Source organism: Phascolarctos cinereus, unplaced genomic scaffold, assembly GCF_003287225.1.
Source record: "Phascolarctos cinereus isolate Bilbo 61053 unplaced genomic scaffold, phaCin_HiC Scaffold_8;HRSCAF=390, whole genome shotgun sequence".
Lineage (NCBI taxonomy): Eukaryota > Metazoa > Chordata > Mammalia > Diprotodontia > Phascolarctidae > Phascolarctos > Phascolarctos cinereus.
The window spans coordinates 1,371,385-1,397,616 of record NW_027556291.1 but is presented as its reverse complement, the minus strand read 5'-3'; the positions used below and the strand labels follow the sequence as shown (position 1 = coordinate 1,397,616).

The 26,232-nt window shown below is 47.2% G+C and overlaps 1 protein-coding gene across 1 annotated transcript in view; it reads left to right on the top strand.

Moving 5' to 3' along the window:
- The window catches only part of LOC110201042 (uncharacterized), a 47,660-nt gene that overhangs the window by 7,508 nt on the left and 13,920 nt on the right, over positions 1-26,232 (top strand). The window contains exon 2 of the mRNA XM_020976504.2: positions 19,227-19,388. Coding sequence (XP_020832163.2) covers positions 19,227-19,388 — 162 coding nt within the window. The remainder of the gene's footprint in view (positions 1-19,226; positions 19,389-26,232) is intronic.

Here is a 26,232-nt window from a genome sequence, read left to right as displayed (position 1 = left end):
GCCCCCACAAAGGCCCTCTGGTGGTGCTCACTAAGTACAGGATCTTTAGAAAGGAAAAAAAGGACCTCAAAGGTCATCAAGCACAACCCCCTCATTTGACAGAAGCCCATGGGAGGGGAAGGGACTTGTCCAAGGTCACACAGAGAGTATGTGTCCCAGGTGGTGTTTGAACTCAGGCCTTCTGACTCTAGAAATACTGCCTTCCTTCAGGGTCTTGTGGCCTGGTCTTCCGGCAGTTGAGGAGATCATCATTATGCTCTTTGTGGGGCTGTAGTAGAAATTGCAACAGTTTTGAAATCTCAGGATGTGGGTTCCAACCTTGGCTCTACCTGTGTGACCAAGGAAAAGTCATGGAACCATGGATCAGGTCACAGATTTGGAGCTGGAGGGGATCAATCAGCAATCATCTGGTCCAATTCTCTCCTTTTACAGATAAGGAAACTGAGGCCCAGAGAGTGTGAAGGGACTTGCCCAAGGTCACACAGGAATTAAGTAGCAAAGCTGTCTCACCTCTCATTTCCTACCCTTCTGCCTCAGTTTCCTCATCTGTGAAATGATGATAGTAACCCTTGCACCACAGGGGTGTAGATAAAATGCCAACAAGATGATGAATGCCCTCAACCCAAGTGAGGCAGGCTCCTGAGCGGGGCACTCTTAAGGACAGCTGGATAGTAGCGCCACAGCCGCTAGAGCCCCTTTTCTGGAGTCCACCACAGGACCTGAATGCAAATGCTGCCTCAGACACTTGCTAGTTATATGACCCTGGACAAGTCACTCACCTCTGTCTGCCTCAGTTTTTTCAACTGTGAAATAAGGATCATAATAGCACCTGCCTCCCAGGTTCCAATGGGATCATATCCGTAAACCACTGCAGAAGGGCTAGTGGTTAACACTTCTCTTGTCATTTCACACCCTCAAGGCTCTGGGATCTTACCTGTTTAGATCCTCCCTGGACCCATACCGATGTCCCCTCACCTCCCCACACTGTAAGTGGCCAATTTCATGAGTTCCAGGAGCCAAAACCACTGGTGATAACCACTGGTGATCACCCTAATTCCAGGATGAGAAAAGAAGAGCCTTATTTTTCTAGAAGATTGAGTTTTACAAAGCACTTTGCTCACAGCGTTTCTGGGAGGGAGGGAGTCCAAGCATTGTCAGCCCCTCCCCTCTTTCTAGATGAGGAAACCGAGGCCCAGGCAGGGGAGGAGCCTTTGGTGCCCCAGAATGTCGCAGCACAACAGCCCGTCAGCACCAGGCCCCTGCTTTGCAGATGAGCCCAAAGAGCTCCCTCATTTCGCATTCCAGGATCCCAGGCTCTTTCCACCCTCACGATAATCGCCTTGTCTCTAAGGAAACAACAAGCTTCCATTTATCTTCGGTAAATTCCTCCTGCCACTGGCCCCCTCTGCCAGAGCCTCCCCAAGCACTCTTCGAGTCTCTTTGCCCCTGTGGAACATGGGAGGATGAGAGGGGGTGCAGCTAAGTATCTCTGTCTATCTCTCAGTCTCTGTCTCCGCCTTTCTGTGTCTGTTTCTATGTCTGTCCATGTCTGTCTGTCCGTCTCTCTACCTTTCCTTCCCCATTTCTTCACTGAAGACTACAAGTGGCATCTCTCCTTCTCATCCCCTCCTCAAGTGCTACCATGCCCTCAGGCATAGCTACAGTCCTTCTCTGCCAGCCTAGCCCATTCAAGACTCAAGTGACCATACATGAGGTAGAATCCCCTGAGGTCCACCATAGGGACAGATGGGACCAAATGACCTGAAGAGCTAGGCCACGATTATTAGCAAGAAAGCAGGTTATGTCCACACCCCCCCCCAGCACTATAGCTCAAAATGTCTGTGATGGGCTGGTGGGCATAGATTGGAGTGTATTCCTCTCCTCCCATCCAGCAGGCTCCCCGTTCATCCCCAAAGCATACACCTCATTGCTGGAGTGATGAGGGAAGTGTAGCCTTGGAAATGAAGTAAAAAATGTTCTTTAATAAAACTCAGAGAGTACCTTGGGGATACTCATGCTAGGACCAAGTAGTACTTGCCAGTGACTTACGATAACTATAGACCAAAACAGTAACTGATTATTCAGTATCTTTTCTTATGTTACCTGTAACATATTCTTTCCTCTCAGCAACTGACCCTGAGACATAGGGAGTACGAGAGTTATTATCGCCTTCCTAGAAAGGTGCCTTCGTTCTGCACAAGCACACATAGATGTGCCATGGACTCTGGCTGGCTTTGTCAAAACTCTCTGGGTCCTTCTCCCGACTCCACCTCACGCTGGTGAACTGCCGAGTGCCGTTCGAAGTGCGAGCTCAGCCGCATACCCGTCCCTGCCACGGCCCCGAGCGGTAGAGGGGCAGCATTTCTCGAGCCTCTGTTTGGCTGGGTTGTCTCTCCTAGCAATCACTACTCACTGTTAGTACCTCCCTTAGATCAGCAGTCCGCTCCAGGATCACGGATAACCAATCGCCATCAGTTAGGTTTAACAAAGGGCTGTTTACTGCCAAGCCGGAGCAAGCCGATCACCCCCAGCTTAAGTCAACACCAGCTCCTGGCCTTCAAATAGGTGCTCCCTGCTCCTGATGCCGATCCTAACTGGCCCAGAGAAGCAGCCCATAACACCCTCCTGGCCACGCCACCCATGCTGGGTGCTTATTAGCCTGCCCCTTGTGTTTCCTGGGTGCTCCCAGGCACCAAGGCCTGAGTCACCCCTGACTGTGTGAGTGACCCCTGACCCCCCAATAAAGCTTTATTTCCCCATTTTGGCCAGCAGCCATCCCAGTTCTCTCCTTAAAAGTGGGAGCCATGGCCCAAGTCAACAGCACTGCAGTGAGTGGGAGCCCTGCCCCAACCTGAACCTCAGGCACCCTGGACTTTTCCCCTTGGCAATATGAGTGACACATTAAAGAAACTGCTGCCTTTTCCTGGACGAGGCTTGAGTTGCCTTGGATAAGCCCATTGTCACAGGTCGTGAGTCAGCTCAGGTCGGGAACTTTTGGAGGCTTGCATTCCTCCCTTGAACTGCACAGAAGAAGAGGGGCCTAGCGTCCACTGAACACCTTTGGTATTTTCAGTTCTTGACCAGCAGCCAATGTAAGACCAAGTGGAAACAATACCTCTTTCCTCCTATTCGGGCTTCAAAGGCCTGAAGTACATGCTCAGAAGGGCTGGCTTTGGCCAGCTCCTGTCTCACACACACACACACACACACACACACACACACACACACACACACATGCACGTACATATGCACACACATATGCATACACACATATACACATGCACACATGCACACACATACACATACACATGCCCACACACATACACTCATGCATACACATGTGCACACGTGCACATGCACACACATGCACATGTGCACACACACATACATGTGCCCATACACACACACACACACACATATGCATACACATCCCCCCACCTTAGATCACAAACCCCTCACAGGCAAGGGGTTTCTCTTTGAACCTTCCTTGCTCAGCATGGCGCCTGGTACGTGGTCAAGGCTTAATCGATGCTTCATGATGGACACGTCGATTGATGGGAGTAACTTGTGCAGGGCCATGCAGCTTCTAGGATGCTTCTAATGGGGAAGGCCTCTTGCCAGCTGCTGGAGTAGGACTCCCCTGTCCAGCAGTTCTGCCCAGGTATCGCCTAGAGGAGCAAAGTCAGCATCAGAAGACCTGGGCTTCATGCTGCCCAGCTCTGACACTTGTCTTGCTCAGAGCCCTTGGAAACAGCAAAGTGCTGCAGTTACTAGTGATTCTTCCTCCCGGGGATCAAGGGAAAGGTCCTGGCGTTGCTGCATAGATTAGGAGAAAAGCGATTTCCAACGACCACCTACCTGCCTCAAGGAAGATGAGTGGAAGGAGCTGATGATGGGAATTCCCCATGTGCTGCTTACTGTGTGGCCTTAGGAAAGTCACATAACCACTCTGGGACTCAATGTCTTTCTTTGCCAAACCAGGAGGTTGGATTTTTTTTTTACTGCCGGCCCTTACTTACATCCCCAGAGGATCCTTAGTTCAAACACCACTCTCTGAAATCAGTGAATCAGACAGGTTCCCACCTTTTCTGTAAACATTTAGGCCCCACATCTAGAGAAAGAGAGGAGCCAGACGTCTTCTGCTCCAACCCCCACCACCCCATCCCCATTCCAATAATTAGGGCTCCTTATCTCCCAGCCCTGAGATTATTCCAGAGATGACACCCTTCTTTAAACAGCAGCTACTGGTGGCCAAATGGAAAGCACTAAAGTTTAATCACCCCCAGGGATCAGAGAGCATTCGTCTGCTCTCCAAGCAAAGCCTTCCTGGCTAGGGTGGAAGCCCCATAGGTTGCCCCTCTGGAAAAAAAGAAAAACATGGCCAAGGAAAGCAACTGATGGGGGCATGAAGCCCAGAGAGAAAATGAATCTTGGGACGAGGGGTGAGGGAATGGAAGGAACAAACACGGAGGAGGAAGGAGGCCACCACCAGGAGAGCTGGGAGTCTCTCAGTCACCTGGGGAAGAGAGGCGAGCAGAGCACCATCTGGTAGTTTCCGGTTCTAACTAATGTTTCTCATCATTGCTGAGTCAGCCAGCACCAAGGCCAAGCTGTTTAATGCAAGCACTCCGGTGAGAGATGTCTTTGGGGACCAGAGGAAGGGGCGATGGTTAGGGAGGTGAAAACAGCCATATCTAGCAGTTGATTGGATATGGGAGATGAGGAAGAGTTGGGTAACTTTGAGGTTGGGGCTGTTTGGAAAGATTCCCTGCTGAAAGGGCTGAGACTCGAGCATCATTGTCCTTTTCTATTTCTCAGCCTGTTTCCTCCTCTGCCAAAAGAGTGGGTTGGACTTGAGCTCTGAGGTCTCTTCCCCTTTCTGGGCTGCCTCTATTTCCTTCTGTGCAAAATGAAGGGGTCCCTCCGCTTCTAAGGCTGTGGTCCTGTATAATGGGCTCTCCACCTCTTCCCCACCAAGAAGGGCCTCTCTCTCTCCAGAGGTCCAAGGGGAAGCTAGGGGAGGGGAAAAGGGCTTTATGCCAAAGGTACCAAAGAGAAAAGTCCAGGACTCGACTTCTTGTCACTCCAGAAATGGAAGAAAAGTGCTGGCTGGTGGTGGCAGGGGCACCTCTCTTGGAACTGCTTGCCTTGGCACTAGAAATTCAGGTGCCCAGCCTATTCAGCCTGCTGGGCATAGTCATACCCCATCCCTGAAACTTCAGCCCTTTGGCTGGACAAACACCAGGAGCTTTAGGCTTCGCTCTTTTACTAAGGTAAAGCATTTGACTCAAATTTATTTGAAATTTTGGTTTTGTCTCCCCTGATCCAGGCAATGAGATGCCCAGGTGGGCAGACCTCTTTGACAAGATGGGAGGAAAGGCTTCTGAGGATTGAACCCGTCTCCAAACCAAAACCAAATTACACTTCCCTTCCTTCATCTGAACAGCTAGGTGCCTCCCCACCCCAGGAAGGGCCAGAAGTACTTGTTCTAAGTCAGCTAAGTCATCCCAGATGTGGGGCTGCTCTTCCCCATAGGCCCACTGACCTAACCTTGACCTTTAAGCCTAACCCTGAATGTGCACCCAGCTGAAAGGCAATTTGAGGACTTTTAAAAAATAGGAAGTCCCATAAGGGAGAAGAGGCAGACTTGTCCTTTTTCACCATCACCCCCTCATTGTGGCAGGCATGACCCATCACAAAGCAGGGTATTGTCTGGTCTCACCATCAATTGTTTGGTGGAGAACCAGCAGCCATATTCAATCACCCTGACTTGAGTAAGCCTAGAGTGAGCATCATCTCCTGGGTTCCTTTAGGGTCTCTTGCTGCAATTATCTTCTTCCATAGGATAAGAGAGACAGATTTCCTCTTTGAATTTCTAGTCAATGCCAGTTCTGTCCAAGTTGGCCAGTGGGTTACCATGAAGCCACCTCCCCTCATGGGGAGGATGTTCCCAAGTGTCCCAAGCAACACCCTTAGGAGATTCAGGAGGGCCTCCCCTTGGGGAGCTTTCTCTCCAGGGTCCCTTTGGACTCAGCAAAAGGAAAGTGAAGTTGTATCACTCCATCAAGTCATTGAGGCAGCAGCACACGGACAAGAAGCCATTTGCTGGCCACTGACCAAGTCACCTTTTCCAGGTGGGGGTTTGGGGATTAGGGAGCATGCCGCCCCTCGGCCAGGACAACACAGACCTTGCCTAGATCTGAACCTAGAGAGTGACAGCCCACCTAAGGTCAAAATAGGGGAAAGAGAAGAAAAAGGATGTGATGTGAGGCGAAGACCGACACAGCAGACAGACGAGGGAAACCACCCAGGGCTGTGGCAAGTTGCCGTGGGTCCCATTCTGTCTGTTTTTAGGCTCCCCAAAGTGAACTGATTTTTAGGAAAGCCTATTAAAAGGGGAAGACAATTAAAACTACTGCCAGGATAAGAATAAAACCAAACCACAAAACTGGAGAAACAGGTGTACCCAATGTTGCCTACGCTCGCAAATTCCCAACCTGGAGACCTACAAGTGCGCGGCAAAAAATTACCCAAATGAAGCCTTATCTTTTGACCCAATAATTCCATTGTTCAGAATATATACAGCAAGCAATTACTCTGGTTCAAAGATTTTCACAGAAGCTTTTTATGCAAATGAAAAACCCAGAAGCACCCAAATGTCTAGCAGCAAGGGAGCAAGTCAAGTGTGGCATGTGAACATCACCAGTAAAGAGTCAGCGGGAGCTGGGAGTGACCTCAACATGCCCTGGACAACTCTCCAAGACAAGAAATGACTGCTCTCTTGGCCTCAGTTTCCCTATTCTGTCAAATGGATATAATACCTGAGAGCCCTCTGTGAGCAAGAGCTATGGTGATTTCTAGGCCAGGTATTCCCTATACCCATGAACCCACAGGCTGGACTCCAGAAAGTATGAAAGGAACAGAATATTACAATGCGATGAAGACAGATAAGGCGGATGGATATAAAGAAACCTAGAGATGGCCTTCTGAACTAATGCCCACAGAGGAGGAAAAGCAAAGGAGAACAAAGAATCCTGTTGTGGACTTGGAGGGAGGGACTAAAAAGTTCACATATTTCATGTGTTGAAGTTCGAAAGAGTGGAGGACTAAGGGAGAAGGAATTCTGAAAACTGGAAGCGTCTCCAAACATACAGGAACCACAATCAAAGGTCAGCCAGCTCCTGGGAGCTGTCCCCACCCTTCTCTGGCACAGCTGCAAGAGCCCCTGAGAGCAGATCACCTAGTGGCCACTGGGCAGTGGATAGAGCAAGCTTCACAGCCAGGAAGCTCCTAAGTGATTATTACAAGGAACAGGAGCTCAGGAAAGATAGCACAACAGAAAGATAGTTGTCTTTCTGGTCACTCACATACATCTACTACACTATTTCCTCTTAAATTTGGGACCACAGGAGATGGGGTGAATCCGGTGATGGCAGTACCAGTGGCAGGCCTTGGAGGTGGCAGCAGTAGTGGCATCTTCGGGATCTCTTAGGCCAGAGACAGTAGGGGAGTGGTTTAGACAACTAATCAGAAAGAACTTACAGGGAGCCCTTCACTGGGTACAGGGTGCAGCTGATGCTGATTGACAACTCTATTGCCCATAAGTAATTCTGGGGCACAGTTCCAGGGCCAAGAGGAGCACTAGCACTTGTGGCTATAGGGGAGCAGAGACCCTTCCTGAGTAAAGACAAGAGCACAGGCCAGGAGAGCCATGACCACGCCTCTCCTAGGATCATACCACCTTGGAAGCACCAAAAACTTGCAGACCCTCAGAACTAGCTCTGAAAATAGCAGCATGAAAAAGCTTGAAGCTTGGGACAGTGTCTTCTTATACCCAGATGAGCAGAACCCAACTTTAACATAAAGTTAAAAGTAAAAAAAAAAAAAAGACTGGGAAAATGAGCAAAACAGAAAAAAAAAAATGAACTTGAAGAACTTGACTATAAAAAGCTACTATGGTGGCAGTGAAGACCAAAACACAAACTCAGAAATAAAAGACAACATCATGAAAACAAGAACAACCAAAGCCTCAAAAAAAATGCTAATTGGACAAAAGACCAAAAAGAATTCCTGAAAGAGAGTTTTGGTTGTTTGGCTGTTTTTTTTTAAGAGATAGATAAGAAGGGTAAAAGAAAAATTAGGAAAAGAAATGAATTTTGAGAAGCAGGTAAGAGAAGTAGAGAAAAAACTGGGAAGAGAAATGAAAGTGATGCAAGAAAGTCATGAAAAACAAGTCAACAGCTTGCTAAAGGAGACCAAAAAAAATACTGAAGAAAATAACACCTTAAAAAATAGCCTAACCCAAATGGCAAAAGAGGTCCAAAAAGCCAATGAAGAGAAGAATGCCCAAAAAAGCAAAATTGGCCAAATGGAAAAGGAAGTCCAAAAGATTACTGAAGAAAATACTTCCTTAAAAATTAGAATGGAACGACTGGAAGCTAGTGACTTTATGAGAAATCAAGCAATTATAAAACAAAACCAAAAGAATGAAAAAATAGAAAACAATATGAACTATCTCATTGGAAAAACAACTGACCTGGAAAAGAGATCCAGGAGAGAGAATTTAAAAATTATTGACTATCTGAAAGCCATGATCAAAAAAAAAGAGCCTAGACATTGTCATCTTTTTTTTTTTGTGAGGAATTAGGGTTAAGTGACTTGCCCAGGGTCACACAGCTAATAAGTGTCATGTGTCTGAGGCTGGATTTGAACTCAGGTCCTCCTGACTCCAAGGCCCAAGCTTTATCCACTACACCACCTAGCTGCCCCTAAACTTCATCTTTCAAGAAATTATAAAAAAAAACTGCCCTGATATTTTAGAACCAGAGGGCAAAATAGAAATTGAAAGAATCCACCGATCTCCTCCTGAAAGAGATCCCCAAAGGAAAACTCCTAGGAATATTGTAGCCAAATTCCAGAGTTCCCAGGTCAAGGAGAAAATATTACAAGCTGCCAGAAGGAAACAATTCAAGTACTGTGGAAACACAATCAGGATAACACAAGATTTAGCAGCTTCTACATTAAAGGACCACAGAGCATGCAATATAATATTCCGGAGGGCAAAGGAGATAGGATTACAACCAAGAATCACCTACCCAGCAAAATTGAGTATAATCCTTCAGGGGAAAAAATGGTCATTCAGTGAAATAGAGGACTTTCAAGCATTCTTGATGAAAAGACCAGAGCTGAATAGAAAATTTGACTTTCAAATACAAGACTCAAGTGGAACATGAAGAGGTAAACAGGAAAGAGAAATCATAAGAGACTTATTAAGGTTGAACTGTTTACATTCCTGCATGGAAAGATGATATTTATAACTCATGAGAACTTTGTCAGTATTAGGGTAGTTGGAGGAAAAAATTATATGTATGCATAGATAGATAGATAGATAGATAGATAGATAGATAGATAGATAGATAGATAGATAGATAGAGGGCACAGGGTGAGTTGAATATTAAGGGGTGATATCTGGAGAATAAAATTAAGGGATAAGGGAGGATGATACTCGGAGAAGAAGAAAGGGAGAGGTAGAATGGGGTAAATTATCTCACAAAAAAAAAAAGAAAAGAAAAGTCTCTTACAGTGGAGGGGAAGCAGGGGAAGGTGAGAGGGAATGAGTGAATCTTATTCTCATAGGATTTGGCTTAAGGAGGGAATAACATACACATTCAATTGGGTATGGAAATCTGTCTTACCCTACAGGAAAATAGGGGGAGAAGGGGACAAGAGAGCAGGGGAATGATAGAGAGGAGGGCAGATTGGGAAAGGAGGTAATCAGAAGGAAATAGTTCTGAGGAGGGACAGGGTCAAAAGAAAGAATAGAATAAATGGGAGGGCAGGGCAAGATTAAGGGAAATAGAGTTAGTTTTTCACAACATGTCTACTATGGACGTGTTTTGCATAACTGCACGTGTACAACCTATATTGAGTTGCTTGCCTTTTCAATGAGGGTGGGTGGGGAGGGAGGAAGAGAGAAAATTTGAAACCTAAAGTTTTAAAAACATATGTTTAAAAAAAAGTTTTCACATGCTACTGGGAAATAAGAAATACAGGAGATGGGTATAGAAGTCTATCCTGCCCTACAGGAAAATAGAAGGGGAAGGGGATAAGAGAAGGGGGGAGAGATAGAAGAGAGAACAGACTAGGGGAAGGGATATTCAGAATGCATGTCATCTTGAGGTGGGGGGGGGGAGATGGGGCAAAAATTTGGAACTCAAAAACTTGTGGAAGTGAATGTTGAAAACCAAAAATAAATAAATTTATATTTTTTAAAATTTTAAATTTAAATTAAAAAAAATTAAAAAAAACATAGCAAAAATCAAAAGTGTTTTTCTGAGAAAATGTGAACTTTCCTGAAATTCCAGATGAAAAGCAAGTTGGGGGTTATTTTTAAAAATCCCTTAGTTTAGGGTAAGTGTTAGAAAAACTTTCTGTAACATTTTAAGTTAGTATCAGCCCAAGGGATTATGGCTTGTGGTAAACACAGTATTTATCACCATTTGAGAGTAATAAAGCTGCAGCTTTTGTTTTGAAAAAAAATTAATAATTCATATTTTTCTTGGAGGCTTTGGATATAGGAGCTTTGACTTTGTTGTCTTCTTCTGGTTGTATGTTTCGATCTTCTTTGTTACCAAAAAAAGATTCTGTGGTCTGACACTTCTTGCAAGGTTTGCTCATGATCCCAGCCAATTATTTGAGTTATAAACTCTTTGTCAAGGTAGAGGTCTGCTTCCAGTGTGGAGAATGTACTGTCCCAAGCTACAGGGGTTTTTGTGCAGCTGTTTTCAGAGATACTTCTAGGGACCTGTAGATTTTCAGTTCTTCCAAGGTGCTATGATCAAGGGCTAGGTGTTTACTCCTTTCCTGGCCTGTGCCCTGGTCTATGAGTGACCGCAAGCACTCTTTTCTGCCTTGGAACTGTGAGGAGGATTTTCTCTTCACAGCCACTACAAGTTCCACCACGCCAGCACTCCTCCTCACCCCAGGACCGCCACCCAGAACTGTGACCCAGATCCAAGCATGGGCAAAGCAAGAGAAACCTGCCTCAGCACTGGCAAAGAGATCCCTGCAATCCCCCTCTGATCAGCCATTCGATTCTCCCTCAGTCTGTGGGCTGAGGTCTGGAAGCAGCCACCACCCCGGGGCTGTGCTGGGACTGGGGCCAGACCAAGCTCCTCTCTCACCGAAGTCCAACAGACCTTTTCCAACAACCTTCTAAGTTGTCTTTGGCATTTGTGGGTTGAGAAGTCTGGAAGGCACCACAGCTGCCCGTGATTCAGTCCTCTGAGGCCTGCTCCAGGTTTGCTGAGGCCTGGTGTGCCTGGGTGCCCATGCTGAACTGCGATCCTCTCCCAGCCTGGCGTGATAGACCTTTCTAATCAACCATCCAGGTTGTCTTGGGCTGGGAATTTGTTTCACTCTGTCTTTTTGTGGATTTTGCTGCTCTTGAATTTGTTTAGAACCATTTTTTAACAGGTATTTCGAGAGGTTTGGGGGAGAGCTCAAACAAGTCACTGCTTTTACTCTGCCATCTTAGCTTCACCTCTTTCTTTTATTTTTTTTACTTTCTTTCATTCTTTTTCTTTTATTCAAGTCTTCTTGTACAAAATGGCTAATAGGGAAATGTTTGACATGATTGCACATGTATAACCTATATCTGATTGTTTACCGTCGGAGCAGGGGGGAGGGGAAGGAGGGATAGGATTTGGAACTCAAAATTTTAAAAAACATGTTTAAAAAAGTGTTTTAACATGTAATTGGGGGGGGGGATAATGTGCATATACATAAAGAAAAAAATTAGAATTGCGCAAGTGGAAGCTAATAACTCCATGAGTCATCAACAAACAATAAAATAAGATCAAAAGAATGAAAAAATAGAAGATGTGAAATATCTTATTGGAAAAACAACTGATCTGGAAGCAGAGATCAAGGAGAGATAATTTATGAATTATTGGACTACCTGAAAGCCATAATCAAAAGACATCCTCTTTCAAGAAATTATCAGAAAAAAAAAACTGCCCTGATATCCTGGAACCATGGAGTAAAATAGAAATTGGAAGAATTCACTCATCATGTCCTGCAAGAGATCCCAAAAGGAAAACTCCCAGGAATATTTTAGCCAAATTCCAGAGCTCCCAGGTCAAGGAGAAGATATTGCAAGCAGCCAGAAAGAAACAACTCAAATATCATGGAGCCACAATCAAGATAATACAAGATTTAGCAATGTCTATAAAGGATTGGCAGACTTGGAATATGGACTTGGAAGCAATAGAACTAGGATTACAACCAAGAATCACCTACCCAGCAAAACTGAGTATAATCCCTTCAGGGAGAAAAATGTACATTCAGTGAGACAGAGGACTTTCAAGCATTCCTGATGAAAAGACCAGATCTTAATAGAAAATTTGACTTTCAAATAGAAGACTCAAGAGAAGCATAAAAAGGTAAATAGGAAGGAGAAATCATAAGGGATTAACCTCAATAAGGTTAAATTTTTTACATCCTTACATGGGAAGATGATACTTGTAACTCTTAAGAACTTTATCATTATTGGTGGTACTGGCTAAGATATAGAGTGGTGGATCAGTGGAACAGGTTAGGTATGCAAGACACAGTAGTCAATGACTATGGTCATCTACTGTTTGATAAACCCAAAGACCCCAGCTTCTGGGATAAGAACCCACTATTTAACAAAAACTGCTGGGAAAACTGGAAACGAGTACGGCAGAAACCAGGCATAGACCAACATCTCACACCATACACCAAGATAAAGTCAAAATGGGCTCGTAATTTAGATATAAAGGCAAACTAAGCTTTACATATCTATAATATATGTAAGCAAACTGGGAGAGCAAGGAATAATCTACCTGTCAGATTTGTGGAGAACAGAAGAATTTATGACCAAACAAGAGATCAAGAACAGGAGAGCAGTTAGATGGCACAGTGAAGAGAGCGCTAGAGTCAGGAGGACCTGAGTTCAAACCTGGACTCAGACCGGACACTTGATACTTATTAGCTGTGTGACCCTGGGCAAGTCACTTAACCTCCATTGCCTTGCCAAAAAAAAAAAGACAGAGAGAGAGAACAGTATGAAACACAAAATGGATAATTTTGACTACATTAAATTGAAAAGTTTTTTGCACAAAGTCATTGCAAGCAAGATTAGGAGGGAAGCAAAAAAAAAAAACAGAAAGAATTTTTACAGCCAGTGTCTCAGATAAGGGCCTCCTTTCTAAAATATATAGAGAACTGAGTCAAATTTATAAGGATACAAGTCATTCCCCAATTGATAAATGGTCAAAGGGTATGAACAGGCAGTTCTTAGATGAAGAAATTAAAACCATCTATAGTCATGAAAAAATGCTCTAAATCACTTGGTTAGAGAAATGCAAATCAAAACAACTCTGAGGTACCACATCACACCTATCAGATTGGCCAACATAACAAAACAGGAAAATGATAAATGTTGGAGAGGATGTGGGAAAATTGGAACACTAATGCATTGTTGGTGGAGTTGTGAAATGATCCAACCATTTTGGAGAGCAATTTGGAACTATGCCCAAAGGGCTATAAAAATGTGCATACCCTTTGACCCAGCAATAGCACTTCTAGGGCTGTATCCCAAAGAGATCATACAAATGGGAAAAAGGACCCACATGTACAAAAATATGTATAGCAGCTCTTTTTGTGGAGGCCAAGATTGGAAATTGAAGGGATGCCCATCAATTGGGGAATGGCTGAACAAATTGTGGTATATAAATGTAATGGAATACTATTGTGCTATAAGAAATGATGAGCAGGCGACTTCAGAAAAACCTGGAAGGACTTGTATGGTCTGATGCTTAGCGAAGTGAGCAGAACCGGGAGAATGTTGTACATAGTAACAGCCACACTGTGCAATGACTGACTTTGATAGACTTAGCCCTTCTCAACAATGCAAGGATCTAAGACATTTCCAAAAGTCTCATGATGGAAAATGCTGCCCACATCCAAAGAAAGAGCTATGGAGTTTCAATGCAGATTGAAGCAGACTATTCGCTTTTTTCTTCTGTTTTGTTTTGCTTCCTCTTTCTTGTGGTTCCTTCTATTGGTTCTAATTCTTACTTACAACTTCACTAATGTGAAAATATGTTTAATAGGAATGTATATGTCAAGCCTATATCAGATTGTGTGCCATCTTGGGGAGGGAGGGGGGGAGAGAAGGGGAGGAAAAATTGAACCTCAAAACCTTATGGAAATGATTATTGATAAATCAAAATAAATTAATAAAAAAAACTACTGGGAAAACTGGAAAAGAGAATGGCAGAAACTAAGCATAGACCAACATCTTACACCCTACACCAAGATAAAGTCAAAATAGGTACATGATTTAGATATAAAGACTGATACTGTAAGCAAACTAGGAGAGCAAGGAAGAGTTTACCTGTCAATCTATGGAGAAGGGAAGAATCTATGACCAAACAAGAGATAGAGAACATTGTGAAAAGCAAAATGGATCATTTTGATTACGTTAAATTGAAAAGTTTTTTCATGGACAAAGCCAACACAACCAAGATTAGAAGGAAGGTAGAAAATTGGGAAAGAATTTTTACAACCAGTGTTTCTGATAAAGGCCTCATTTCTCAGGTATATAGAGAACTGAGTCAAATTTATAAGAATACACATCATTCCTCAAGTGACAAATGGTCATAGGATATGAACAGGCAGTTTCCAGATGAAGAAATTAAAGCTATCCATAAGCATATTAAAAATGCTCTAAATCACTATTGATTAAAGAAATGCAAATCAAAACAACTCTGAGGTACTGCCTCACACCTATCAGATTGGCCAACACGACAAAACAGGAAAATGATCAATGTTGGAGAGGATATGGGAAAATCGGGACACTGATGCATTGTTGGTGGAGTTGTGAACTGATCCAACCATTTTGGAGGGCAATTTGGAACTATGCCCAAAAGACAATCAAACTGTGCATACCCTTTGATCCAGCAATATCTCCACTAGGTCTGTATCGCAAAGAGATTAAAGAAAAGAGGAAAGGAGCTATATGTACAAAAAATATATGTACAAAAAGAACAGCTCTTTTCTGTGGTGGCAAAGAATTGGAAACTGAGGAGATGCCCATTCATTGGGGAATGGCTGAACAAGTTGTGGTATATGAATGTAATGGAATACTATTGTGCTATAAGAAATGATGAACAGGCAGACTTCAGAAAAACCTGGAAAGACTCACATGAACTGATGCTGAGTGAAGTGAGCAGAACCAGGAGAACGTTGCACATGGGAACACCGTTATTGTATGACAATCAACTGTGAAAGACTTAACTATTCTCAGTACTACAATGATCCAAGACAATTCCAAAGGCCCCCTGATGAAAAAAACGTTGTCCACCTTCAGACAATGAACTGATGAAGTATGAACGCAAATCAAAGCATGCTTATTTTAAATTTATTTTTCTTAGGGTTTTTTTGGCCTGTTTTCTTTCACAACATGACTAATACGGAAATATGTTCTGCATTACTGTGCGTATACAACCTATATCAAATTCTTGCCTTCTGGGGCAGCTAGGTGGTACAGTGGATAGAGCACTGGCTCTGGAGTCAGAAGAACCTGAGTTCAAATCCAGCCTCAGACACATAACACCCACTAGCTGTGTGATCCTGGGCGAGTTACTTAACCCCAATTGCCTCACAAAAAAAAAAAAAAGTTTGCCTTCTCGGGGGGGGGTAGGGAAAAAAGAGAATTTGGAACTCAGAAATTTAAAAAATGAATGTTTAAATTCATTTTTACATGTTATTGGGTAAAAAATAAATTAAAAAATGTTAACCCATCAGAAAGAATCAGGCTTTTCTCTTTTTGAAAAACACCACCCTCTATTTAATGCCTGGACCTCCTGGATCCTACATTTACTCTGGCCACCCATCAGTTTGGCTGAAAAAAAAGATCTGGGGGTTTGAGTGGACTGCAAGCTCTCCATGAGATAATGGTACGAGGTGGCAGACAAAATCCCTATTGTGAGTGCCTGTGGTGAGAGATGTGGCTTCCAGGAATAGCTAGGCTATGGACTTCTGTCCTCTGTCCTCCCCATAGCACATCTGTAGTGATCTTCTGATGAAATCACAGGCGAACCTATTGGTGTAAGGCCCTGGGCATGCAAGGATTAAATGAGCATGGTCTCTACCTTTGAGTCTAAAGTCTGCTATGACCAGGTCACCTGCAACAATGCAGAACTCCTGCTGGTCCCAAGGAGGCCCACACTCAGTGGTTTGCTTCCTTGCATGCTTAGATATAAACAGCACATAAGAAGGGTCACCACCAAGGCACTGAGAGTTCTGAGGAGAGTGTATTTAGGGTTAGGGAAGCGGCAGGCACCTGAACAGGACTTACCTGGAGATAGGAGGCAGAGAACCTTACAGATGGCAAGGGCAGACTCGTGGTATGAGATGGGAAAAGGCACTAGATTAGAAGACGGAAGGTCTTGAAGATGGGGCTATGGAGTGTGAGCACTGATGGGCCACCTCACACTTCAGAGTGGAAGAATCACGTGGTTGGGGCTTGGGCTACATGGCCAGGAATGGGCAGGAACCAAGGAGCCAGGGAAGGCTATGTCATTAGTCTAGGAAAAGGGGAATAAGGGTGTTGGGTGAGCATGTGCTCCCATGGAAAGACTAAGCAGGGAACAGAGGGGAAGGATCATGAGGCTAGACAGCCCATATCCAATGAGCAAAGATGCCCAGAGAAAGCCCAGCCATGAAATAAGTACCATCCCATCACTGCTTCTTCTCCACTTTGGGCTGGGATGGATCATGTGGGCGCCAGGGTCAGAGTATATCTGCCGGCTGGGAGCCTGGGCAAAGGAGAAAAGGGTAGAGGGGGGCGAGGGGGGGTGCTCTGGAATGGGGATGGGCCCATAACAGCCACTGTATATCCTTAGGAATCTGGGGAGCATTTGTCCCCTGGATTTCCAAATGGAGGAAGAGAGCACTCTGCCTTCCCAGGCCGGGGTCCCGCTTCTGCAAGGCAGGATGTACTGGGCCTCTGTAAATTGTTTGGAAACTCCTTTATGGTTTGTGAATATTTATATGCACGAGGAGCTTAGGAGATATCACTGGGTGGTCTCCTTTCAAGGAGCACTTGGTAACAGGGCTGTACCCCTGGGGATGATGTCTCAGAGCCCTGGGGGCTTCTTGGGGCAAGAATATCCAAACAGGGTTCATAAGATATCCCCAAGACATAGAAGGGCACTAGCCCAGCCCTGCTACTAACAAGCCTTCTATATGGGAACAAGTATTTATAGCACCTACTATATGTCAGACACTGGGCTAAGTGCTTTGCAAAGATTCTCATTTGCTCCTTACAACCACCCAGAAAGGCGGATGATGTCATTATACCATTTTACAGTTGAGGAAACTGAGGCAGAGAGAAGGGGGGGTCAGTGACTTGACTAGGGTCTCACAAAAGTGTCTGAGGCTGGGTTTGAATTTGGGTCTTCCAGTCCCAGGACTCCATCCACTACACCACTTAGGTGTTCCAGGCTCCTCATCCCAAAAGGCAAACATTGGATGTACCCTAAGAAGGTCTGGGCCTTAGCTTGGGAAAACCTTAGGGCCTCAGGCCTTTCTATCCACCAGACAGCTAAATCTTTCTATACATGTGGTCTACCAAAGTGAGCTTCTTTAAGAGCAGGTCTGACTAAATCCCTCCCCTAAACAATAAAGCCCTGTGGCTCCCTATTGCCCCCAGGACCAAATGGAAACTTCTTCCTTTGGCTTTTAAAGCCCTTCCCAGCTCGGTCCCTCCCTCCTTTCCAGTCTTCTTACAGCTCCCTCACTCCCTCCTCGCTGCTCCACTCATCTTCCAAGTATCTGTCCCCCATGCCTAGAATTCTCTCCTTCCTCATCTCCAGCTCCTGACTTCTTGGGTTTCCTTCAAGTCCCAGTTAAAACTCCTCCTCTACAAGCCTTCTATGAGATTATCTCCAATTTGCATCCCCACCGTGTATGTACACACAAACACTTGATTTGACTTCCCCGGAGTCTGAATCCCGGACAGCACAGGCTCTATTTGGAGCCTCAGAATTTAGCAGGATCCTGGTACATAGTAAATACTTAAAAGCTTCATTCATTCATTCATTCATTCATTTTCATCCATTTACTTATAAATTTAACTGAGCCTTATGAACCTATGCACTTGTAGGGTGGCTGATGATTGAGTGGAGGGGGAGGGGAAGGAGGAAAGAAAGAGGAAGGGGAGGGGAGAAGGGGGGAGGGGGGAACTCTTTCCCATCTTGGGTATTGGCTAGGAGCACTTTGCAGATAATAAAAGCTCTAAGCAATGGGGCTGTTCAAAAGAACAGGGGTCAGAAAACTGAGGTCCTAATCTTGGGCGGGGGGGGTGCTCAGTTTTCTTCTCCATCAAATAAAGGGGTATACTTGATGACCTCTGAGGCTCTTTGGGTCCTTGGCCCAGGCTTTGTCTACTTGGCTCCCAGATGCCATTGGGGTTCTTGTGTGTGTGTGTGTGTGTGTGTGTGTGTGTGTGTGTGTGTGTGTGAGAGAGAGAGAGAGAGAGAGAGAGAGAGAGAGAGAGAGAGAGAGAGAGAGAGAGATTGGACTGTCCCTATGTGTATGCATGAACAAACAACTTATGTATGTGCATGTATATGCCATAGTATGTACATGTGAGTGATGGTGGGTGTGACCAATGTTAGTGTAAGAGAGAATGTTTGACTGCCTTGGTGTGGGTGTGGGTGAGAGAGAGAGAGAGAGAGAGAGAGAGAGAGAGAGAGAGAGAGCCATCTCATTATCTACCTGTGTGTGACTGACTGTCTCATCCACTTGAGTATGGGAGGGAGGGTGTGAGCCTGCTCCAATGTATGTGAGTCGTGTACTTACGAGAGTGTCTGGGACCGAGTGTGAGGCTGCTTCGGGGTGTGTGTGTGTGTATGTGTGTGTGTGTGTGTGTGTATGTGTGTGTGTGTGTGTGTGTGTGCGCGCGCGCACATGTGTGACTCACACCTACGAGAATGTATGGGAAAGTGTGTGTGTGTGTGTGTGTGTGTGTGTGTGTGTGTGTGTACACGCGTGTGCGCGCCTGTGCCTGTGCCTGAGAGAGCTCGGGAGGAGGGAAGGTGGGAGCGCCCAGCCCAGCCTTTGTCCCCTCCCTCCATCTCCTTCGTCCCTCCCTCCCTCCTCCCTCCCGGTCTCTTCTCTCCCGCCGGCCGCAGCAGCAGCAGCAGCAACAGCAGCCTCCGCTATCTCTCCTGCTTCGGTGCCCCAACCGCTCCCCGCGCTCCCCACGCTCTGCGGTGCCTGGAAGCCGGCTCCCGGCCCCGGCAGCATGAGAAGCCTCTCCCTTTTGCTCCCGTCTCGCTTCCAAGCCTTTACCAGTGAGTGCCCGGGAGACCAGGGGACTGGGGCGTTGGGGAGGGGGCGCCGCTGCGCTGGGGCTCCAACCCCGGTAGCTGTGCCCGGGGAGGGGGCATCCACAGGAGCAGCAAAGCCGGGGGGGGGGGCGTGCTGGTCCTCGTGTCTCCTTGGAGATGCGGGGGGCTTGGAAAGTGGGCTGCGGGAGAAGGTGGGGTGGGCTCTGACCCCACATCTCTCCTCTGTGAGAGAGAAGGGGCCCGGCTGCCCAGGGAATTCACTCAAAGCACAGCCACAGGCCGGGAGTTAAAGAAGGGTCTTCTGTCAATCCGAGAGCGAGGAGGGTTGGAAGGGGCAGGGCGCCCCAGCCCAGCCCTTCCTTTCTATGGGGCTGAAAAAGGGGGGAGGGAGCTGCTGAGCAGTCTGGGCTGGCAGGTAGCAAAGACAAGAGAAACAGGCTCTGACTGGCTAGCCGTTGCCCACTACTCACCCCCAGCCCTGCTGCCATCCGCATTCCCTTTCTTTGAAAAAAAGCTATTTGCTGTTCAAATCAGAATATGGCAGGGCTCAGGTCAGGAAGGGATTGGGAGGTACAGCCCCACCCCTTATTTGACAAATGAAGAAACTGAGGACACAAAGTCAAATTCTATTCCGAAATTCTCACAGGTGGAGGGGGCAGCAGGGGCAGAGATTGGAACCCAGGGCCTAGGGTTCTCTGCCCCCAAATGTGGGGAGCTAGTGAGGACATGGTCACTCTCAGTGAGTAACATGAGATCTGACCTAAAGACAGACCCAGAGAGACAGAGAAAAAGACAGACAGACACGGAAGGACAGAGGCAGAAAGACACAGAGAGATGGAAGCAGACGGAGAAATAGACACAGTGAAACACAGACATAGAGAGGGAGGGAAAGAAAAGGTGAGATAGAAAAGAGGGAGAGACAGAGCGACAGAGAGACTGGGAGGGGAGGGGCAGAGAGAGAGAGAGAGAGAGAGAGAGAGAGAGAGAGAGAGATGGACAGAACAGCTAGCCAGATACACCTAGCTAATTACAGTCACTTTCCTTACTCCAGCCAGTGGAGCAGGGAGCCCAAGTGGCATCTCCTTTTGGCAGATGTACAAAGAAATTTTGAAAGGTAAAGCAAGCTGCCCACACGGTCACAGGCAGGAAGTCACTGCCCAGGCTCACCCAGCTGATATGTATCAGAGGCCCGCCATGCCCAGAGCTTCCTGAGCCCCCGCTATGCATCTCCTCCACTGATTATTGCCTGATGCAGAGTTCTCACAACACCTCTGTAAGACAGACAATGCAAGCGCAATGATTTCTGTTTTATACAAAAAGAAAGCAAGGTCCAGAAAGGCCCAGATCGCAAAGCTGGGAACAACTCCAAGCTGCTTCTTTCTTATAAAGAATGACAGGCAGCATCAGAACTGGAAGGGACCTCAGGGCTCTTATTGTGCAGGCCTAGAAAGGGGGGGCAACAGCTGGTTGGTTTTTCTTTTGTGGGTGGGGGTTTTGGATGCAATCAGGGTTGAGACTTGCCCAGGGACACACAAGTAGTGTCTGAAGCCAGATTTGAACTCAAATCCTCCTGACTTCAGGGCTAGGGCTCTAGCCACTGCACCCCCACAGGTGGTATTTAAGATTATCAAAGCATTTTACACAGCTGTTTCATTCATAACAAACTTGTGGGTTAGGCCAGGGGTGGGGAACCCACTCAAGGCCACATGTGGCCCTCTAGGTCCTCAAGTGCAGCCCTTTGATTGAATCCAAACTTGGCAGAACAAATCCCTGTAATAAGAGGATTTGTTCTGTCAAACTTGCACTCAGCCAAAAAGCCACACCCGAGGACCTAGAGGGCCGCATGTTCCCCACCCCCAGGTTAGACATTATTATCATCATCCTCACATGGATGTGGAAGTGAGGCTCAGTGAATGTAAAGTGGTTTTTCTTAGGGCCCCAGTGATAGCAGGTGTCTGAAGTGGATTCAAATCCAGGACCTCCTGAATTGCCCAAGGCCACAGAGATTGTAAGTGTCTAAATCCTCTGAGGCTCTGCTCTTACCCTTCCAGGTTGGCTCTGCATTGCTGCCCCATTCTTCCCCCTCCTTCCTTTGGGTCCATCTCACTATTCTGTTTGACCTGAGGCCACTCCTGGAAATCCCTTTGTCCAAACTGTGTATTCACTTCTCTGTGTCCACGTGGTTTCCTCCCGATGAAATGGAACTTCCTTGCGGGAAGGAACTGTTTCACTTTGGTCTTTGGGGCATCCTCAGCACCCAGCCCAGTGCCAGGCACCCAGGGGCCACTTAATAAATACCTGATGACTATGATGATACAGCTGCAATGAAAGGTGGGGTACTGTGTTTGAAGGTGCCTCCAAAGCTGGGGAAGAGCTGCCTATTCGTGGAACTCATTACACTCCTGACATAGATCCTAATAGAGGGGGAAACAAGAGAACGGGACTCTGAGGACGTGAGTTCTAATCCCGGCTCTACCACTTACTCCCTAAGCGGCCTTGGTGAGCCCCTTCCCTGATGTCCCAGTGAGGAGAGCAATGGATGAGATGCTCTAGAAGGCCCTTTCCAGCACTGTTACCTCCAAGTCACTCTCATTATTTCTTGGTTCAGTTGGCTTTTAGTTTGGGCTCCGTCTTCACTCTCCTCTGAAAGGACCATCTTGTGGAGGAAGCAATAGGGGGAAGTTTCTGGGAAGCGTGTACCCAGCCCAGGTGATTAGAGAGAGCTTCCCAGAATGGGAATGGGCTGGCCCAGGAGGGAGGGCGTTTTCTGCAAGAGGGGTCTCCAGATGTCCTGAGGCCTCTTCCAATTCTGAACTTAAGTGATGCTTTCTGAGCCAGGTGTCTGCTGGGCCTCCTTTTCTTTGATTCTTTAGCCTGGCTTTGGGCAGGACAAGATAGGCCAGGACTAGTGTGCATCCCTAATTTCCTGAGAGTGAGTCCTGCGGCTGGGGCTGGCCATCATTCCCCATAGACTGGGCCTGGCCCTATGCTGGCTGCACAGGTTGGAATCCTTGGCTACTAGGGGCCTTAGCTGTAACCCCTAGGAATGATGACCTGGAAGTGGCTGATAGAGTGGCAGTGACCTTGGACAAGTCATTTCCAGCTCTGGGCTTTGGTTTAGTCCTCTGTAACAGGTGCTAAAATGCAGGGAGTGCTGCCAGGGCTTACATTCTTTCAACAGGTAGAAATGCCGAAGCTCAGTAGCCAGGTCATGAGGCTCTGGGGATGCAAACACAAAATCAGGCCCCACCCTTAAAGAGTTTACTTTCTATGGGGAAAACTTTCCCAAGGCCCTGGAGGGAGGGAGGGAGGGAGGAAGTAGCTGGGTCCGGACCTTAGCCGACATCTTCTCCCAGTGAGGAGCACCCCTGGCGGACAGGGACAGGGGAGCACAGTCCAAATGGGCTGGGGAGGTAGAGTGAGCGGCAAACTCCAGACCAGACGGCTGAACAAACGGAGACGAGACAGGGTGCCTGGGCAGGGGGCTTTCTGAGGTGGAGCTGGGCTGGAGAAAGGGCAGAGGATAAGGAGCTCCAGAGGTGTCGGGGGTACCCCCAAAAGCGTCCTTAGCACCAAGGTGAACTTCGATCTGGACAAATAGCTCCTAGCTGGGGAGAGGGGCTCAGTGCAGCTGCCGCTGAAGCGGGGAAAATGGCCGAGCAGCCGGCCCTTTCTGGGCAATGTCATGGCCAGGGCCAGGCTGCCCATGGAGATTGATGGAGCCCTCCCTGGAAAGGGCTTGGTTCCCCAGCCCAGAAAGTTGGCCCGCTAGGCCTGGAAGAGAATCAGTGCTTGGGGAAGACAGTAAATCTGCCTGAGGGCTAAGCACGTTTCCAAGGCCCACAGGATGGGGGGAGTTAGGTCAGAGAGAAGACACATGGCTGGGGGGGGGGGGTAGGTGTGCACAGCTTGTGGTTGGGAAACTCAGCTCAGTCTGGTTTAGGCTCCTCTAACTAAGCAGGGTCACAGGGGCTGCTGAAACCCCTCACCCATTCCCCGCACACTTACACTTCTGTTCCCTCCCTATGTTCCTCTTTCCCCTCCTCTTTCTGTCCCTGCGTATCTGGGTTTCTAGAAAAGGAGAAAACTCTGGCTTGGCCTGGCCTGGCTCTGGGGAAGTCCTTTAGGCTCCAAGACTTTACAGAACACTAGACGCTCTTGCATCTCTAGATCTACAGGACCTTGTACCTCTGATAGACTGGGTAGGACTCGATGATTCTGTAGGTACATACACTGATGCCCCATAGCTGCTTCATTTTGCCCATGCTATCTCCTTGATCCTACACCTATTGCATGGGCGTGGGCATTATGCCCCCCTAGCCCACAGAATCAGGCCCCCAACACTACCCCCTCATCCTAGGGCCACCTTCTGCAGAGAACAGAAGCAGGAGCAAGAAAATGGGAAATACTGTGTAAATGCTCCCAAGCCCCTGAGGGACCTCTCCTTCTCTTCCTTCTTTTCTTCTTCCTCCTCTTCCTCCCCCTTCCCCCTCCCTACTCCTCCACTTTCTCCTCCTCCCCTCCCATCTCCTCTTCTTCTTCCTCCTTCCCTCCCCCTCCTCCTCTTCCTCCCCCTCCCCTCTTCCTCTGCCTCCTCCCCCTCCCTCCTCCTCCTCTTTCTCCTCCTCCCCTCCCCCTCTTCCTCTTCCTCCTTTTCTCCCCTCCCACCTCCTTCTCTTCCTCCTCTTTCCTCTCAGTCTTTTGCCCTCTCTTCCTCACTTTCCTCCTCCTTGTCCTTTTCCTATTCTTTCATCGTTGGCATTTTAAAATAATATTGAATAGGGGCAGCTAGGTGGCGAAGTGGATAGAGCACCGGTCCTGAAGTCAGGAGGACCTGAGTTCAAATGCAGCCTCAGACCAAACACTTCACACTTACTAGCTGTGTGACCCTGGGCAAGTCACTTAACCCCAATTGCCTAAAAATAAAATAAAATAATATTGAATAATTTTAGAAAATGAACGCCTCCAGCCAGGAGTCTGGCCCCTTGGGTTTGCTAACGCTCCCAGTCTTCCATTCTCAGTAAATACTGCCCTGAAACACACACACACACACACACACATAAACAAACATACTGATACATGGCTATCATACACTCACACACAGACAAATCTGATTACCACATATACATATGTACAGAAACCGGCCTTGGTCTGAGCCCTGGGGATGAGACCAGGGAGCAGAGGGAAGAAAGGGAAGGGACAGAGGAGGCAGGCTCAAGTCTCCCCCTTGTGCCCCTGCCCCCAAGCCCATGGGTTGCCCTCTGTATAAAAGGCCTGCACAAGGAGTAGGTGGCCAACAAGACATCCCAAGCCTGGGCTGGCAGGGCTAAGGTCAACACAAGGAGACAGAGCTCAGCTGGTCATTTTTCAGACTAACTCCCTTCCTCTTGCCAAAGCAGGTTACCACCATGACAATGCCAAGTGGGGGGGGGGGAGGCACTACAGAGAAACCCTGGGAGGGGTCAAAGAGTGAGGGCAAAGGATGGAAGAGAACGAAGGGGGAGGGGGAGAAATTGGTGTCTTTTCAAAGAACAGTAACTATGGCTCACATGTAAATAGTATTTTATCGTTACAATCCATTTTCTCACTTGATAATCAAGTGATTAGACCTTTGACCCAAGAAAAGCGAAGCATTCTTCACATATTAGACATTTAAAAAAAAAAAAAGAAAGACAGAAAGAAGGGAGGGAGGGGAGGGGGGAGAAGGAGGAAAAGAGGAAGGAAGGAAACAAGCAAGCAAGGAAGGAAGGAAGGAAAGAATGGTGGGAGGAAGGAAGGAAGGAAGAGGAGAAGGGAGGAAGGGAGGAAGAGGAGGAGGGAGGAAGGAAGAGGAGGAGGGAGGAAGGAAGGAAGGAAGAGGAGAAGGGAGGAAGGGAGGAAGAGGAGGAGGGAGGAAGGAAGAGGAGGAGGGAGGAAGGGAGGAAGAGGAGGAGGGAGGAAAGAAGGAGATCATTTTATAAAAGGATGAACAAAGCTCGTTTGAGGCAGACACTCATGATCGTAGGCTGGCAGGTCCACTATTATCTAGGTTATCCTTAAGCAGTTACCTCCTTCCTTCCCACCCTTCCTTCCTCCCTTCCTCCTTCCCTTCCTTCTTTCCTCCCTCCCTCCCTTCCTTCCTTCTTCCCTTCCTCCCTCCCTTCCTCCCTCCCTCTCTCCCTCCCTCCCTCCCTTCCTCCCTCCTTCTCTTTCTCTCTCCTTCCTTCTCTCCCTCCCTCCCTCCCTCCCTCCCTTCTTTCCTCCCTCCCTTTCTCCCTTTCCCCGCTTCCTTCCTTCCCATGGAGCCTGGTAGTTGGTCATGCCAATGCCTGTAGACGGGAAAGCTCTGAGCGAGCACAATCTAACGGCAGGTCTAATAACGAGTCATCAATTGGCGACAAAGTCTCTAGTCCTGCTCATAGGCCTGTGGTTTGTTGACTGCATTCTTCATTCAGTTAGAAGTTAGTGAAAATGGTGTTTTTTCCCCATTGAAGTTCATGGATCCCCTGCCATCTCTGGCTTCCAACACCACCACCACCCTAGTCCCTGCTGAAGACTGCAGAGTGAAGCTAATGGGGGTGGTGGGGGAGAGAGGAGGCAGTCATGGGCGAACAGCCCAGGACCCAAAATGAACCAGACAGGCTGGAATTCTGGCCCCAATGCAGCCTGATAAAATGTACCAGTAAAGGGTTGGCCCGGGTATGCAAGATCAAATGAGCTGCCCAGTCACAGGTAGGTTGAGATATGACAAAAGAGAGAGAGGCTAGAGAAAGTGCTTACTACAAGGTGCTGCCCCTTTAAATACTGAGGACACCAATACTAGTCATCAAGACAGCCCTTGCCCTCAGGGTGCTGACACTCTAATTCG